General features: G+C 42.7%; 1 protein-coding gene and 1 pseudogene across 5 annotated transcripts in view; one reads left to right on the forward strand and one right to left on the reverse strand.

Annotated features, from left to right (window-relative positions):
* LOC120023125 (AT-rich interactive domain-containing protein 4A-like) overlaps nucleotides 1-15,503 on the forward strand; it is a 51,780-nt gene extending 36,277 nt beyond the window's left edge. For all 5 annotated transcript variants that reach the window (XM_038967103.1, XM_038967101.1, XM_038967104.1 and 2 more), the window contains exons 16-24: nucleotides 167-432; nucleotides 4,632-4,796; nucleotides 5,126-5,385; nucleotides 5,631-5,696; nucleotides 6,020-7,462; nucleotides 9,305-9,409; nucleotides 10,867-11,058; nucleotides 13,051-13,197; nucleotides 13,503-15,503. In XM_038967103.1, the coding sequence (XP_038823031.1) occupies nucleotides 167-432; nucleotides 4,632-4,796; nucleotides 5,126-5,385; nucleotides 5,631-5,696; nucleotides 6,020-7,462; nucleotides 9,305-9,409; nucleotides 10,867-11,058; nucleotides 13,051-13,197; nucleotides 13,503-13,606 (2,748 nt within the window). In that variant the 3' untranslated portion in view covers nucleotides 13,607-15,503. The remainder of the gene's footprint in view (nucleotides 1-166; nucleotides 433-4,631; nucleotides 4,797-5,125; nucleotides 5,386-5,630; nucleotides 5,697-6,019; nucleotides 7,463-9,304; nucleotides 9,410-10,866; nucleotides 11,059-13,050; nucleotides 13,198-13,502) is intronic.
* Nucleotides 15,504-16,063: 560 nt separating this feature from the next.
* On the reverse strand, nucleotides 16,064-17,316 carry LOC120023044 (annotated as a pseudogene).
* Nucleotides 17,317-17,321: the final 5 nt, after the last annotated feature.

Genomic DNA, 17,321 nt, shown 5'->3' on the forward strand with positions numbered 1-17,321 from the left:
CAATTCGCCTTCTCAAAATTAATTGAACTGGGGTTTTTCCCCTCTAATCTTTTCATCCAATGCGTTTTGAGGAAGATGCAAGGAGAAAGTGTGAAAGCGCTGTACTATAGTTCGTTTTTTTCCCCTGAGTTCCAGACACTAATCTCTTCTCTATCCTTTCCCTCAGGGGAGGAGACGGTGCACTGTGACCCCGGTCAAAGCTGAGGTGAAGGAGCCTGTCAAGCTGGAGAAGATCAATGAGCAGGAGCCGAGTGGTCTGGGTGTGAGTGAGACCAGCGGAGAGGAGACGGGTGGTCAAAAAGAGAGCAGCAGGTCAGACGGAGGGGACACCCAGGGGAATGGATGCAGCCGACGTCTGGAGGAGTCCGATAAAGAGTCTGAGGACGAAGGGGAAGATGAGGATGAGGACAGCGAGAGGAGAGTTGGAGAAGGGTACAGTTAAATGTTAATGAAACATATAACAGTGTAATATTAAAAACTTCTTAGGGATAGCGGGACACCAGTTGACAACATCTGGTGAAATTGGAGGGCGAGCAATTCAAATAAATAATATTAAACATTAATGAACATATTAATGAAAGTATCTTATATCAAAGTATCTTATATCATTTAAAAGCTTACATTCTTGGTAATCTAACTGCATTGTCCGATTTACAATAGGCTTTACAGCGAAAGCATACCATGCAATTATCTGAGGACGGCGCCCCACATCAACATATCTTTCAACCAGCACAGGCTTCACAAAATCACCAATAGCGATTTAAATAAATCACTTACTTTTGAAGATCTTCCTCTGTTTGCAATCCCAAGGGTCCCAGCTACAACATGAATGGTAGTTTTGTTAGATAAAATCCTTCTTTATATCCCAAAAAGTCAGTTTAGTTGGCACCATCGATTTCAGTAATCCACTCGTTCAACATGCAGACAAAGGAGTCGAAAAAGCTACCGCTAAACTTTGTGCAAACAAGTCAAACGACGTTTCTATTTAATCCTCAGGTACCCTAAAATGTAAATAAACTATGATATTTCATATGGAATGTCGTACGTTCAATAGGAAAGTAAAATTCTTCCTCGCGTGCCGAAAGACTGATATTGTTCCGGTGCTCTCTTCACCAAAACTCCAAATTCTTGCTCGTTTTTCAATTAACAAGCCTGAAACCTTGAATAAAGATTGTTGACATCTAGTGGAAGCCATAGGAATTGAAATCTGGGAGCCGGAATTACATAGGACCCATAGCTTTCCACTGTAAGAGCCTTGGACCTTTCTTCTGATTTTCGCCTGCCATATCAATTCTGTTCTAGTCTCAGACATTATTTTTATATTTTTAGAAACAGCTGTATTTTTTTTTGCTGTAGCGTGCAGAGCTCACTGTATTCACTAAGAAGCAAACTGACCGAAACGGGGAGAGAAGACCTTACTCAATAAGAAACTCACATTTTTTTGCTACGGTGTGAACTAATGAATGAGTCCCATTTCTATCATGTGAAATTGGGGTAGTGCCAGTAGTACTGGCTGAAAGCTTCTTCACTGAGTTTGAGAGCCTCGTTGTGATGGCTCTACAGGGAGCCCAAAGGTCTTTTGTGACGTTACTGCAGGATGTTTTATTTGATCACAGAAAAGGAGTCTGTAGAGAACCTTTGAGTAGCCTGGCCTACCAGGGTAAAGCAATGTGTCCTGCCCAGAGTTTTGATGAAAATTTGCGTTTGCGTCTTTATGAACAGAGTTCTGTCAAGCTGTCAGCTGCTCCAACTACAGTGCCTTCAGAAAGTATTCACACCCCTTGACATTTTCCACATTTTGTTGTGTTACAGCCATAATTTAAAAAAGGATTCATTGTAGATTTTTTTGTCACAATACTCCATAATGTCAAAGTGGAATTATGCCTTTAAATGTTTTTATTTTATTCTAATTACACAAAATTAAAAGCTGAAATGTATTAAACCCCTTTGTTATGGCAAGCCTCAAGAAGTTCGGGAGTAAAAATGTGCTTAAGTCAATAAGTTGCATGGACATAAGTTACATGGCCTCGGAGCACAATAATAGTTTTTAACATGATTTTTGAATGACTACCTCACCTCTGTACCCCACACACGCAATTATCTGTAAGATCCCTCAGTCGAGCAGTGAATTTCAAACACAGATTCAACCACAAAAAACAGGGAGGTTTTCCCAATGCCTCGAGAAGGGCACCTATTGGTACATGGGTATAAGAAAAAAAGCAGACATTGAATATCCCTTTGAACAGGGGGAAGTTATTAATTACACTTTTGCATGTTGTATCAATACACCCAGTCCCAACAAAGATACAGGTGTCCTTCCTAAGTCAATTTCCAGAGATAAATTAAACCGCTCAGGGATTTCACCATGAGTCCAACGGGGACTTTAAAACAGTTAGAGTTTAATGGCTGTGATAGGAGAGAACTGTATATCTCACTGGTCATCCCCAAAGCCAACACCTCCTTTGGCCGCCTTTCCTTCTAGTTCTCTGCTGCCAGTGACTGGAACGACTTGCAAAAATCACTGAAGCTAGAGACTTACATTTCCCTCACTAACTTTAAAAATCAGCAATCTGAGCAGCTAACCGATCACTGCAGCTGTACATAGTCCATCTGTAAATAACCCACCCAATTAACCTACCTCATCCCCATATTGTTTTTATTTACTTTGCTGCTCTTTTGCACACCAGTATCACTACTTACACACAATCATCTGCTCATCATCATCTGCTCATCTATCACTCCAGTGTTAATCTGCTAAATTGTAATTACTTTGTGACTATGGCCTATTTATTGCCTTACCTCCTGATGCCATTTGCACACACTGTATATAGACTTCCTTTTTTCCCCTATTGTGTTATTGACAGTACGCTTGTTTTAGTCCATGTGTAACTCTTTCTGTCACACTGCTTTGCTTTATCTTGGCCAGGTCGCAGTTGTAAATGAGAACTTGTTCTCAACTAACCTACCTGGTTAAATAAAGGTAAAATTAAAACTGAGGATGGATCAACAACATTGTAGGTACTCCACAATACTAACTTAATTGACAGGTAAAAGCAGGAAGCCTGTACAGAGTGCAGATGTTCCAAAACATGCATCCTGTTTACAATAAGTAATACTGCAAACCAATTCACTTTTTGTCCTGAATACAAAGTGTTATGTTTGGGGCAAATCTAATACAACACATTACTGAGTACCACTCTCCATATTTTCAAGCAGAGTGTTGGCTGCATCATGTTATTTGGTATGCTTGAAAAATTGTTAACAACTGGGGAGATTTTCAGGATAAAAAATAAACCGTATGGCTCTAAGCACAGGTCAAATCCTAGAGGAAAACCTGGTTCAGTCAGCTTTCTACTAGACACTGGTAGATAAATTCCCCTTTCAGCAGAACAATAACCTAAAACACAAGGTCAAATCTACACTAGAGCAGCTTACCAAGAAGACCGTGAATGTTCCAGAGTGGCCAAGGAACAGTTTTGATATAAATCTACTTAAAATCTATGGCAAGACCTGAAAAATGGTTGTCTAGCAAAGATCAACAACCAATTTGAGAGAGCTTGATGCATTTTGAAAAGAAAAATGGGCAAATGTTGCACAATCCAGGTCTGGAAAGCGCTTAGACTTACCCAGACACTCACAGCTGTGCTTTTACTAAAGAATGACTCGGGTGTGAATATTTCTGTAAATTAGATATTTAATTTTCAATAAATTTGCAAACATTTAAAAAACAATCTTTTTACTTTTATGGGGTATTGTGTGTAGATGGGTGATTTAAATACATTTAATACATGTTGGATTCAGGCTGTAACACTGTGGAATAAGTCAAGGGGTATGAATATTTTCTGAAGCTTTGAACCAGTGTTAATGGTGATAGTAACCTGCTTTTGGAGGCTAGCTAGCAATGGCTTCTTTTTTTTCCCTTTTTTTCACGATTTACACAATCACCTTTTTGATTCAAGTCATGATTAGGGATATTTTAGGCAAGGGTGAGCATCTAAACATAAGCAGCTAGCTTTATTTTTGGGAATGGGCACCATAAGTAAGCATGGGTTGGGTTACTAAAAGATTTAAAATGCTATTTGGGACAACTTTCTGTTGCCTGGCTACCCATCCACATTGCTCAGGGCCAAATGCCTGGCCCACTAATGTTCTTTCTCTAGTGAGTCTGGGGAGTGTTCAGCAGGACGGAACATTTTAGATCAAACATGCCTCTGACATGTAGAATAAGGAATCACATTGGCTCTATTCATGGCATTTCTATATGCAACATTCGAATGTTGGTCAACTGAACAAGGCCCTGGATTCTCCTCCCTCCCTGACGTCTTCTGGAATTCGAACACGTTCTGACCGTTTTGATTGGTCCTAGAAACTGATCGGTTTGGCCAGAGCCGGCCTACAAAATGACGTCGTCAACGTTGATACTCTGATTGGTTAATCGCTGTTGAATTTGTTTTGTTCGTCACTCATTTTGACGTCACACAAACAAATTCTAGGATGTCAGTTTCAGACAATGAACAGACAGTGATCGTCGATAGAGCAGCGGAACTAAATTCAGGATCATGAGTCGTCAGGCAAAGCTTTTCTGTGCATAGGTTTTTCCTTTGGCCCTGTTTTGACCTGTGTCTCTACAGGGCTGAGGATGAGGACTCAGAAGACTCTGTGACAGGGACTAAGGTGAAGGTAAAGTACGGCCGAGGGAAGACCCAGAAGATATATGAGGCAAACATCAAGAAAACTGAGAACGATGATGCCGGAGATGTCCTCTACCTGGTACACTACTACGGCTGGAATGTCAGGTAACCCATGGACACATACTTCCGTTCTCACCCACCTGAAAGAGATGATGGGGATTTGTGTTTTTATGATTTGTTGTCTTGATCATGGCAGTATTTTCGGTATTAGTTTTCTACCTTTCTCTATATTTCTCTGTTTTTGAAGTTAATTTGACATTCAATGTCATGCAAGGATTTTTCTGCCATAGCAACCCTTGGGCAGGTTGCTTAAGCATTTTTTCGGGACGCTTAAATCTTTTAAATCTAGCTATAATGTTTATGGGTTAATTTCACCTCCTATAGGTATGAGTGAGTCTAGCTATAATGTTTATGGTTTCATTTCCCCTCTCTAGGTATGATGAGTGGGTCAAAGCAGATCGGATCATCTGGCCTGTCGACAAGGGCGGAACAAAAAATAAACAGAAAAAGAAAGTCATGAACAAAGAGGATGGAGAGAAGGACAAGCAGGGGAATCTGGGTGGGTTGAGAGGCCGCCCTCTTCTCAGAACCACTCCCCCCAGTGCCAACCGCAGCGTCTCCAAGACCCCGAGCCGTGAGGGGCGCTCCAGCAGCAAGAGCAAATCTGACACATCACCCCTGCCCAATGGAGAGGGTACGAGACATGAGACCTGTACCTAAATCAGCATGTAACGTGACTCCACGGGTGCATCCCGATAGTGGACCTTGGCTTTCTTTTCTCCTCACCTTAATCTGCACCTATTATCAATCCTATGGAGCGAGTGAACCTGTGGGGCTTGTTCAGCAGGGTGCAATGTTATATAATGTTCAGACCAAAACGTAGAACAGATATGGTCGTCTGTCATGACAACTTTATTCATTAAATTTGTCTGTGAACAGGTACCCCTCGCCGACGCACAAGAACCTCTGGGATGTATGACTCGGACAGGGATGCCAACTCCAATGGTAGGTACATACCTCTAAATGCAGAGGCAGTATAGTGTAGTCACTACTTTAATTATGAGAACTATGACAGTTGACGATTAGAGGGTGTTTCTGGCCAAGTGAGGTGGGTTTTACCAGACACCAATTAAACCTAGTCCTGGACTAAAGTAGCCCTTTCAGTGGATATTCTGCATTGGGCTTGATTTTGATTCCAGGACTACACCTAATCTGTGTCTGGGTAAACTGCGCCTTGGTGTTGGAAGTAATGGTTATTTTATGGATTCAAGCCAGGACTTTTGATGGATGGAAGCTAACCCTTTATGTGCCCCTTCTACTTCTTTCAGATGAGTCAGGGAATTCGTCCGAGGACAGTGAGTCAGAGGATTCGCCGGAGAAGAAGCCTGCCTGGGCGGAGAGAACGGACCCCGCCACGGCCCGTAAACAGGAAGAAGAGGAGGACCTAAGGGTGGAGAGAGGAAGAGCAGAGGCAGTGGCCGCCGCAGCAGCCCAGGCAGCAGCAGCACAGCTCCAGCCCCCCAGCAGCCCTAAGGAGAAGGAGCAGCAGCAGGAGGACAAACTCCCTGAGAGGGAGCCTGAGAAAGATGAGGCTGAGGAGCAGCCCCAGACGCCTCCCATGACCCCTGAACCCGACAGACCCAAGGAAGAGGACCCCCCTAACCTGAAATCCCCCAGGCCTAAAGCATCACGTAGAAGTAACGTTGGAGAGCCAGAGAGGAACACCAACAACACTGGCTCTGAGATACCCACCAAAACCATCATCACCACCACTCCCAACCACACTGAGACGGAGTCGTTCCCCAGCCCATGCCCCCTGAAGAGGCAGGATGAGCCCATGGTGGTCCTTCACTGTCTCCCTGCTGAGCACCTCCCCAGCATGCCAGACCTCCCCATCATGGACTCCGACACAGACTCCGCCCCGGAGGAGGAGATCTGCAGGGAGGAGCGAGGCGTGGCCAAGCGTAAAGCCACCGACCACAGGACACCGGACAAGAAGGTGCGTCTAGACTGGAGGGAGGATACTGCCAGAATGGCATTGCCGGGCGGGAGGCCCCATGACTCGCCGGGCGGGAGGCCCCATGACTCGCCGGGCGGGAGGCCCCATGACTCGCCGGGCGGGAGGCCCCATGACTCGCCGGGCGGGAGGCCCACGACTCCAGAGGGGAGACTGGAGTCGGGGGGACTGAAAGAAGAGGAGTGTCTGACGCCAGCGAAGGGTAAAACGGAGCCGGAGGTTAAAACAGAGATGCCTGCGCTCACTCCGGAGGTGCGGTGTCGAGGTCCAGGAGAGGGAGGTTTTGCAGGAGGTCAGCCCAGGTCGGAGCAGCCAGACTATGGGGCAGAGGAGGAGCTGATGCCCCAGATAGGGCCTGAGGCGCTGGTCTGCCACGAGGTGGATTTGGACGACCTGGATGAGAAGGACAAGACCTCAGCAGAAGACCTCCTAATGATGATGAGCCAAGGGAAGGTCCATGCTCCCCCTCCATCCAATGCCTCCTCCCACCACCCCCAGACCCACAACAACCCTCCTCCGTCCTCCGGTGACGCTGCTCCTCCACAAGTCTTTTCCCCCACCTCGGCCCCTAGCCCTGATGAGTCTATAAGCACCAAGAGTGAGAGCGACGTCACCATCGAGGTTGACAGCGTAGCTGGGGAGTCTCAGGAGGGGCTCGGTGATAATGAGTCGGCCAACTCCAACTGCTTTGAAGCCAACACCAGCTCTAGCAACTCCAGCATGTCACTACAGGAGAGAGACACCAAGGACAGAGGTGGGTCACACACAGACTGGCATAGAATAGGCTATATCCATTTAGCCTTGCGTTGGGCCAGTAACCGAAAGGTCGCTGGTTCGAATTCCAAAGCCAACTAGGCAAAATCTCTGTGCCCTTGAGCAAGGCATTTAACCCTAACTGGTTCTGTAAGTCGCTCTGGATAAGAACGTCTGCAAAATGACTCAAATGTATACTACCGTTCAAAGGTTTGGGGTCACTTAGAAATGTCCTTGTTTTTGAAAGAAAAGCACATTTTTGTCCATTTTAAAATGACATCGAATTGATCAGAAATACAGTGTAGACATTGTTAATGTTGTAAATGACTATTGTAGCTGGAAACTGCTGATTTTTAATGGAATATCTATAGAGGCCCATTATCAGCAACCATCACTCCTGTGTTCCAATGGCACGTTGTGTTAGCTAATCCAAGTTTATAATTTTAAAAGGTTAATTGATCATTAGAAAACCCTTTAGCAATTATGTTAGCACAGCTGAAAACTGTTTTTCTGATTTAAAGAAGCAATAAAACTTGCCTTCTTTAGACTAGTTGAGTATCTGGAGCATCAGCATTTGTAGGTTCGATTACAGGCTCATAATGGCCAGAAACAAAGAACTTTCTCCTGAAACTCATCAGTCTATTCTTGTTCTGAGAAATTATGGTTATTCCATGCGAGAAATTGCCTAGAAACTGAAGATCTCGTACAATGCTGTGTACTACTCAATTTACAGGACAGCGCAAACTGGTTCTAACCAGAATAGAAAGAGGAGTGGGAGGCCCCGGTGCACAACTGAGCAAGAGGACAAGTACATTAGTGTGTAGTTTGAGAAACAGACGCCTCACAAGTCCTCAACTGGCAGCTTCATTAAGTCGTACCCGCAAAACACCAGTCTCAACGTCAACAGTGAAGAGGCAATTCCGAGATTCTGGCCTTCTAGGCAGAGTTCCTCTGTCCAGTGTCTGTGTTCTTTTGCCCAACTTAATCTTTTTTTTTTTTTTTTTAATTGGTCAGTCTGAGGTATTGCTTTTTCTTTGCAACTCTGCCTAGAAGGCCAGCATCCCGGAGTCGCCTCTTCACTGTTGATGTTGAGACTGGTGTTTTGCCTGTACTATTTAATGAAGCTGCCAGTTGAGTACTTGAGGCGTCTGTTTCTCTGGTAGTGCCAGTTTGCGCTATTCTGTGAATGGAGTAGTACACAGCCTTGTATCAGATCTCCAGTTTCTTGGCAATTTCTCACATGGAATCGCCTTCATTTCTCAGAACAAGAATAGACTGACCAGTTTCAGAAGAAAGTTCTTTGTTTCTGGCCATTTTGGGCCAGTTTTATTGCTTCTTTAATCAGAACAACAATTTTCAGCTGTGCTAACATAATTGCAAAAGGGTTTTTTAATGCTCAATTAGCCTTTTTAAAATGATAAACTTGGTTTAGCTAATGCAACATGCCATTGGAACACAGGAATGATGGTTGCTGATAATGGGCCTCTGTATGCCTATGTAGATATTCCATAAAAAATATGCCTTTTCCAGCTACAATAGTCATTAACAACATTAACGATGTCTACGCTGTATTTCTGATCAATTTGATGATATTTTAATGGACAAAAATGTGCTTTCCTTTCAAAAACCAGGACATTTCTAAGTGACCCCAAAGTGACTGCGCCTTGGTGTTGGTAGTGAACGGTAGTGTAAATGTAAAAATGTGTCTTGCGAACAGTTCCCTCACACGTTAGTTTTTATACATATTTTACTTATTGCAAATAAGGTTTTAGTTGTACACTCATGGGGAAACATCTCTGTCCTCTGAAATGAAAATACTCAATATTCTCCCTTTTATCATTAGGTCAGAAAAGGTTGATGGACTGCAATATGAGTTGTTCTGCAAAGAAGCAGAAGCGCAACCAGAAACGGCCAAGCACAATGTCCAAAATGGAGAAGAATGGAGCAGGTAAGTCGCATGGTTTGATTTAGTAATGCACCGATATGACATTTTTGGCCAATACTGATATCCGATATTTTCCTTGCCAAAGAAAATGATACTGATAACCAATATTTAAAATTTAAGCATTCTAGTACAGTTAAATAGTTAACACACACATGGACGCAGCGGTCTAAGGTACTGCATCTCAGTGCAAGAGGCGTCACTACAGTCCTTGGTTCGAATCCAGGCTGTATCACATCCGGTCGTGATTGGGAGTCCCATAGGGCGGCGCACAATTCGCCCAATGTCGTCCAGGTTTGGCCGGGGTAGGCCATCATTGTAAATAAGAATTTGTTCTTAACTGACTTGCCTAGTTAAATAAAGGTTACACACACACACCACACTGTCACTGTGTCCGTTACCATCTTGTCCAGCTGTGTCTAACATTTCATGTAAACCCTGTTTCTTGTCTGCATCGAAGTAGCGGTCCTTGTACATAGCATCGAGCATGGTGGCGACACAGTAAAGAGAGTGCCACCGAATCGCTAGTTCACAGCCTGTGTTGCCAGTTTTGTTGAGCAGGCGTTTCAATGCCATGACAGAGGGTATCACATCTGCTGCAGACTAGTTGATGAGCTTATTTCTCCAGTCAGTTGTTCGAATGGAGCTAGGAATGTGTTAATGTTTCCAAGTATCAAACATGTTCTCAAATGCCATTGAAATGGCAGCAGTGGTATGAAAACCAGCACATTTATGAGCATGAAATACGACTTTCCTCAGTACGAAATCCTCGACGACCCACTGCTGTCAGACTCGGCATGCTCATGGGGCTGATATCGCTGGTCCAAACGTCAGTCGTGAAGCAAATAGCAGTGACGCTATTACTGTGTAACTCCGGTAGGGCAATATCTGAAAAATAGCGCACTTGGTAACGCTAGTGTGTACTGGTGCTCGAAAAGTCGCGAAAGCGAGCATCACCCACGACAGAGAACGGTTGATTGTCAAGGGCAATGAATCCCATTATCTTGGCATTAATTGATTTCGCCTTTGAGTTGTCTCGCTGAAATGTTCTTACTCTTTCAAATGACTGTTCGACTTGTTGACTGCTCGATCTACACAGCAGACGTTGTGGGCTAGGTTAGGAATGCTGTGTTGCATGTGTAGCACAAAATTTTACGTGGTGTCATTACTTTATGTACCTACGTTGTATAGGTATGCACGTCAGCTTTGACATCGGTTTTGCACATCGGCGTTAAACTAGACATCAAGCCAATGTTGACATTTTTGGCTAATACCGTCCGATTCTGATATTTTCACCAATATATCATGCATCCCTAGTTTGATTCCATTAATGACAGGCCGTCGTTTGGCATCCATCCTGCCCTACGTCGACTCACCTAAAAAAAAACACGTTAATGGTTGAATCATTCTTGACTGTAAGGTGATTTATGGGTTCAAATAAATGATTTAAAATGTGTGTCCAGAGTACAGCAGTGACAGTGAGGACCTGGCTGTTATGGACCCCTCCTGTAAGAAGACTCCAGTGAAACACTCCATGTCTAAAGGAAGCCTGAAGCTGGTCTCTCCCAACAGTAAGGAGTTAGAGAAGGACAAGCACAAACACAAGCAGTCCTCCTTCCCCTCCCCTCGCACATACAAGTGGACCTTCCAGCTCAGTAAGTAGAACTTATCACTAATCAGGGGTGTATTCACTATAGAACCAAACACGGAAGGACCTACCTAAATTTATCCAATAGAAACTGTTTGTATTAATGATTACATCCCTGTTTATCACACTGAGCTCAGGTGTTGAAGAATAACAATAGCATCCGGTTTCCCAGACAGACTTAGCCTAGTCCAGGACAAAAAATCCCCTTCAATGTAGATTCTCTATTGTTTTTATAACTAGGTTTAATCTGTGTCCGGGAAACCGTCCCTGGGGTTTGGATTTTAGCTTACATTCTGTGAATATTCTTAAACGTAATATTATATTTACTGTGGTCAATTAAATTGCTTCGAAAGCACGCATAGATTTATAGCTGAATGGTCAAACTATGTACAGTTGAAGTCTGAAGTTTACATACACTTAGGTTGGAGTCATTAAAACACGTTTTTCAACCACTCCACAAATTTCTTGTTAACAAACTATAGTTTTGGCAAGTCGGTTAGGACATCTACTTGGTATCACAATTCCAGTGGGTCAGAAGTTTACATACACTAAGTTGACTGTGCCTCTAAACAGCTTGGAAAATTCCAGGAAATGATGTCATAGCCTATCAGAAGCTTCTAAAGCCAATTGACATAATTTGAGTCAATTGGAGTTGTACCTGTGGATGTATTTCAAGGCCTACCTTCAAACTCGGTGCCCCTTTGCTTGACATCATGGACAAATCAAAAGAAATCAGCCAAGACCTCAGAAAAAAAATTGTGGACCTCCACAAGTCTGCTTCATCCTTGGGAGCAATTTCCAAATGCCTGAAGGTACCACGTTCATCTGTACAAACAATAGTACGCAAGTATAAACACCATGGGACCACGCAGCTGTCATACCGCTCAGGAAGGAGACGCGTTCTGTCTCCTAGAGATTAATGTACTTTGGTGCGAAAAGTGCAAATCAATCCCAGAACAACAGTAAAGGACCTTGTGAAGTTGCTGGAGGAAACGGGTACAAAGTATCTATATCCACAGTAAAACGAGTCCTATATCGACATAACCTGAAAGGCCGCTCAGCAAGGAAGAAGCCACTGCTCCAAAACGGCCATAAAAAAGCCAGACTACGGTTTGTAACTGCACATGGGGACAATGATCGTACTTTTTGGAGAAATGTCTGATGAAACAAAAATAGAACTGTTTGGCCATAATGACCATCATTATGTTTGGATGAAAAGGGGGGAGGTTTGCAAGCACGGGGGTGGCAGCATCATGTTGTGGGGGTGCTTTACTGCAGGAGGGACTGGTCCACTTCACAAAATAGATGGCATCATGAGGGAGGAAAATGATGTGTATATATTGAAGCAACATCTCAAGACATCAGTCAGGAAGTTAAAGCTTGGTCGCAAATGGGTCTTCCAAATGGACAATGACCCCAAGCATACTTCCAATGTTGTGGCAAAATGGCTTAAGGACAACAAAGTCAAGGTATTGGAGTGGCCATCACAAAGCCCTGACCTAAATCCCATAGAAAATGTGTGGATTTGTGGGCAGAACTGAAAGTGTGTGTGAGCATAGAGGCCTACAAACCTGACTCAGTTACACCAGCTCTGTCAGGAGGAATGGGCCAAAATTCACCCAACTTATTGTGGGAAGCTTGTGGAAGGCTACCCAAAACGTTTGACCCAAGTGAAACAATTTAAAAGGCAATGCTACCAAATACTAATTGAGTGTATGAAAACTTCTGACCCACTGGGAATGTGATGAAGGAAATAAAGCTGAAATAAATAATTCTCTACTATTATTCTGACATTTCACATTCTTAAAACAAAGTGGTGATCCTAACTGACCTAAGACACTTTCACTTTTTACATTTTTACTAGAATTAAATGTCAGGAATTGTGTAACTGAGTTTAAATGTATTTGACTAAGGTGTATGTAAACCTTCTGACTTCAACTGTATTTGTTCAGATGGTCTCAGACGATTACAATAAGAACCTTTGTGTCTCTCTGAGCAGATGAACTGGACAGCATGACAAGTGCTGAGAGGATTTCCTTCTTACAAGACAAACTACAGGATATAAGGAAGTATTACATGTCACTCAAGTCTGAAGTGGCCTCCATAGACAGGAGGCGGAAGAGGTTAAAGAAGAAAGAAAGAGAAGGTAGGATGGCTTTACCTGTTCCAACTCAGACCAAATGTTACTCTTGTCCTCAGTCATGTTCCAGAGCAAACTGCTTGAATAGCTTTGTATTGAAATGCTTTTGTTTTTGAATGATTCCTTAATCAAATTTTGACACGCACTACAAAGTATTATTATATGCTTACAGCGGTCTAACCTGCTCTCTTCCCCCTCCTTCATTGTAATGGTATGCTTTGTTTCCATGGTCTCTTTGCTCACCACAATATTGTGCAGATAATGAAAGATGGATACGGCTGTCTAACCTGCTCTCTCCCTCTCGCTCCCAGTGTCCCACACCACAGCTTCAACATCGTCTGGCTCGTCAGACACTGGGATGAGCCCCTCTTCCGCCTCACCGACTCAGAACACTGTGGCTGTCGAGTGCAGGTGATGACACGCCTTCTCCCCCACGGTTCCCATGACGACTACCCTTTCCTACCATCCCGCTGCCTCCCTGGAGACACGGTTGTGTCCGAAATGGCACCCTATTCCCTTTAAAGTGCTAATATTTTGACCAGAAGCCAGTGTTAAATGACCAGAGGCCCTCGTCAAAAGTAGTCCACTATATAGGGCATAGAGGTGCCATTTCAGACGTACCCACGTACTGACACACCAGAGCCAGCGGCCAAAAGCACTCGGCTGCCCCTCTCTGTCTCCCTTCACCCCCCCATCCCTCCCACCACTTGGCCACTCCCACTTCTTGCACTTCCCTGCCTTGTAGATATTGTGGTCCACCTACTGTAGTGTTGTCAGGAAATGGATTCTACGTGAGTTGAATGTAAAGGAAACCACAAACCCCAGATACTCCTAGCCAAACCCCTTCACTCTCCATCCTTGAACAGTCAATGGCACTTTTCTTCTTCTTACTGTCAGAAACAGATATAACCTCCTCTGGTTCCCCAAACGGGAGCAATCTAGATTCAGTAATGAATCAATGATGTCTATCAGCAGAACCAGACATACACAATGTATGTAACCTACAATGTAAAGGGTCCCTACCCATGTTAATAATGGTCACTTAACCACCATGTTAATAATGGTCACTTAACCACCTTGGACATTGTTTGCAAAAAGGTCAATTATGTTCGCTTGCTCCATCAGAACTGCCAAAGTACATGTGTTACAGCAGATTGCCCTATTTTGGAAAAGTGGGACAAATTCAATTGCGAAAGGGAATGTAGTTTACTGAAAACTGCAGCCGTTGTCTTCCATTATTGCAGTGTGTCATCACAGATTAATTATGAAAACTATTTTTGGATCTCTTTTTAAGAAAGTAATAAAAAAATGATTAGAAAAAGGTTTATTACAGTGGAACACAGGAGAATGTTTTCAGTGGACTAATTTCCTTTGCGAGTGTATTGTCTTTTTATATGTAATTGCAGAGTTTTTATTTTAGTATGGAAAATTTCAAAAAGTATATATCACAACAGTGAAGTTATTTAATGAAAGATTTCTAGCCCTGAAATTTTGTGTAAAAAAGGTTTCTTGCATTGTTAAATATATTTATTCTGTCAGTGGACACATTTTAGTATTTTTTACAATATAGAGACACGAACCTTCCACAGTTTGGACAATTCTGATATTGAAAGAATGTTGTGTGCTCATCTAAAAGCAGACTTTGACTGTGATGTTTCAATTGGGTAGCTACTGTGCAGTACATGTTTCCCCCATTTTCAACAGGGCCCTCAACTTTCTCAACATTTTTTTTTTTTCTAGATGGTTTTTGGGGAACACCATAATTTGGTGGTCTTCACTTTGTTTCTTGGTACTTGTATTTGTTATAATTTAAAACATCTATTCTTATTTCGACATGAGTTCTGACCAATAAATAAAAGTTGCTTAAGGAATATGTATGTGAAGCCCAGAGGTTTCTTACGATTGTTTTTGTATATAGATCTTCCAAAACCATGAATTCGAAAAATACATTTGACAAACTGTAAAGAATGACATTATTTTTTTAAACCTCATCTTTGTACTGGTATATTAAAAGCTTTTTTTATGGCAAGTTGGTAGAAACATTCACGCACACAGACTGACTATATACTGACCCAGTGGGTTTCAGCATTAGTCTGAAACTAACCCTACAGAAGAGTCATGGAAGCATTCAGAACATTGACATTTTTTATGCCTTATAGACTTGTGAAAAACACAGAACTTCCTTAAAAGCTAAGTTTATCTACAGATTCCTGGATGAAGGAAAGAAGGTATTAAGATTACCTGAGCAAAGTCTTTGTATCTTAATGTAAAATAAGCAGAGCTCTTCATTTCTAATAAAGTTTTTAAATATTTCCCTTGTGAATTACTGATCATTTTAGAGGCTGACATGTGGACGGACACTCCGAGGGACGTTCTGCGTCCACCTCTGTCCTAACGCTTACTGTTATTGCCCCCAGTCAAAATTAACACCTAGTCATTCTAGTTATTTTTTTAAACTATTTTCTACATTGTAGAATAAGTTTAGACAAAACTATGAAATGTTATCAAAAAAGGGTTAAAATCAAAATATAGTTTGAGATTCAGCTTTGCACTCTCAACCAGCTTCATGTGGTCAACTGGAATGCATTTCAATTAATAGGTGGGCCTTGAGTTAATTTGTGGAATGTCTTTCCTTCTTGTGTTGTGACAAGGTAGGGGTGATATATGGAAGAACAGCTCAAAGAGAAATGACAGTCCGTCAACGAGGAAAATTATGAACTTTGAAAGTTTAAGTGCAGTCACAAAAACCATCAAGCGCTATGATGAAACTAGCTCTGAGGACCGCCACTTTACGCACTTTGTGCGTGTGGGACCAACACTACATGTTGCGTTTAGAGTTTTGTACAGTTTAGCGGTCAAACAAAATGGGAAATTTACCAGTATACCCAGGTAATTTTATTTAATGAATGTTGCTCAAGGGGGAACAGCTGGATGATGGTACAAGACATTTACTTGCAAATATAGATTTTTATAGGAAAAGGGGACAATTAACAATCCCAAGTTATTGCTAGTATCTTATTCTTAATTCACATAGACAAAGAATACCTTACATACACTATAATAAACAAAAATTCACATCAAAACTAAGCATGATCTCATATATCATGATCAGGCTTTTCCTTGTGAGGGCTCATAACAGCCCTCTGGTTAGAAGTGTCCAAGCAGTCATCAGCCTGAGAAGTAGATGATGTACGTTAGCCATCCGCTGACTCACAAATAACAGCTTCATGGTGGTGTGTAGATCGTGTTGTGATCAGACTGGATGGGGGCCTGCTGGCGTTATGTCCATGTTTAAAGGGCGGTAGTTCTCTACCGTGGTCCCATTAAACCTGCTCTCTGTGCCAGGGCTTCGTTCTGCTGGATGTGGTACTCCTGGAAGCGCATGGAGATGCGCTGGGTCATCTTCAGGTACTTCTGTAGGCAGCTCACTGAGGGGGAAACCAAGACAGTTCTATGACATCACATATTATACCTCTTCAAATATTGGTGTCCACTGCAAAGGCTTCTACTCCAACTAAAGAAGCTAACCTGGTATGATGTTACTTTTAACATACAGGAACATTCAGTGATAACATTTTGTTGAGGAATGGTACCACATTGTGTCCTATTTTACCCAATACTTAACCTCATCTCCAGGCTCAATTGCTACAGAAAGAGATCCTTCTGGAGGATGAGATTATCCACTTCCTAGCCTCCAATGATGAGACAGGATTTGGAAGGATGGCCACAACAACTTACTTCTCAGACATGAGTATGGGAAAAGGAAATGTAATGGAGATTGACACCTCGCATCATTCTCAAAGCCCATTGGAGGAGAAGGTCAGAGGGAAGTGAACTCTGACTTTCTCATTCAATGGGGTTTGAGAAGGAACTCTAGAAAACATCAAGGAAGTCAACCTACCTCCTCTGGCTTTACTTCTCTAGTGGTAAAATCCTTCACACAGTCCATGAAGCAGTTCTCTGAGTTTGTTGTAGGTGCCAAGAAATTATTTGAACTGTGAACAGAAACAATATTTTACGAATGCATTCATTTAACACTCAGATTAAACCAGATTGAATTGTGTGTGAGAAGTATCCTCACGGTATACCTTTTAAATCTGGTCTGCCTGTTACCTGGGCAGCCATGGTGG

Source organism: Salvelinus namaycush, chromosome 28, assembly GCF_016432855.1.
Source record: "Salvelinus namaycush isolate Seneca chromosome 28, SaNama_1.0, whole genome shotgun sequence".
NCBI lineage: Eukaryota > Metazoa > Chordata > Actinopteri > Salmoniformes > Salmonidae > Salvelinus > Salvelinus namaycush.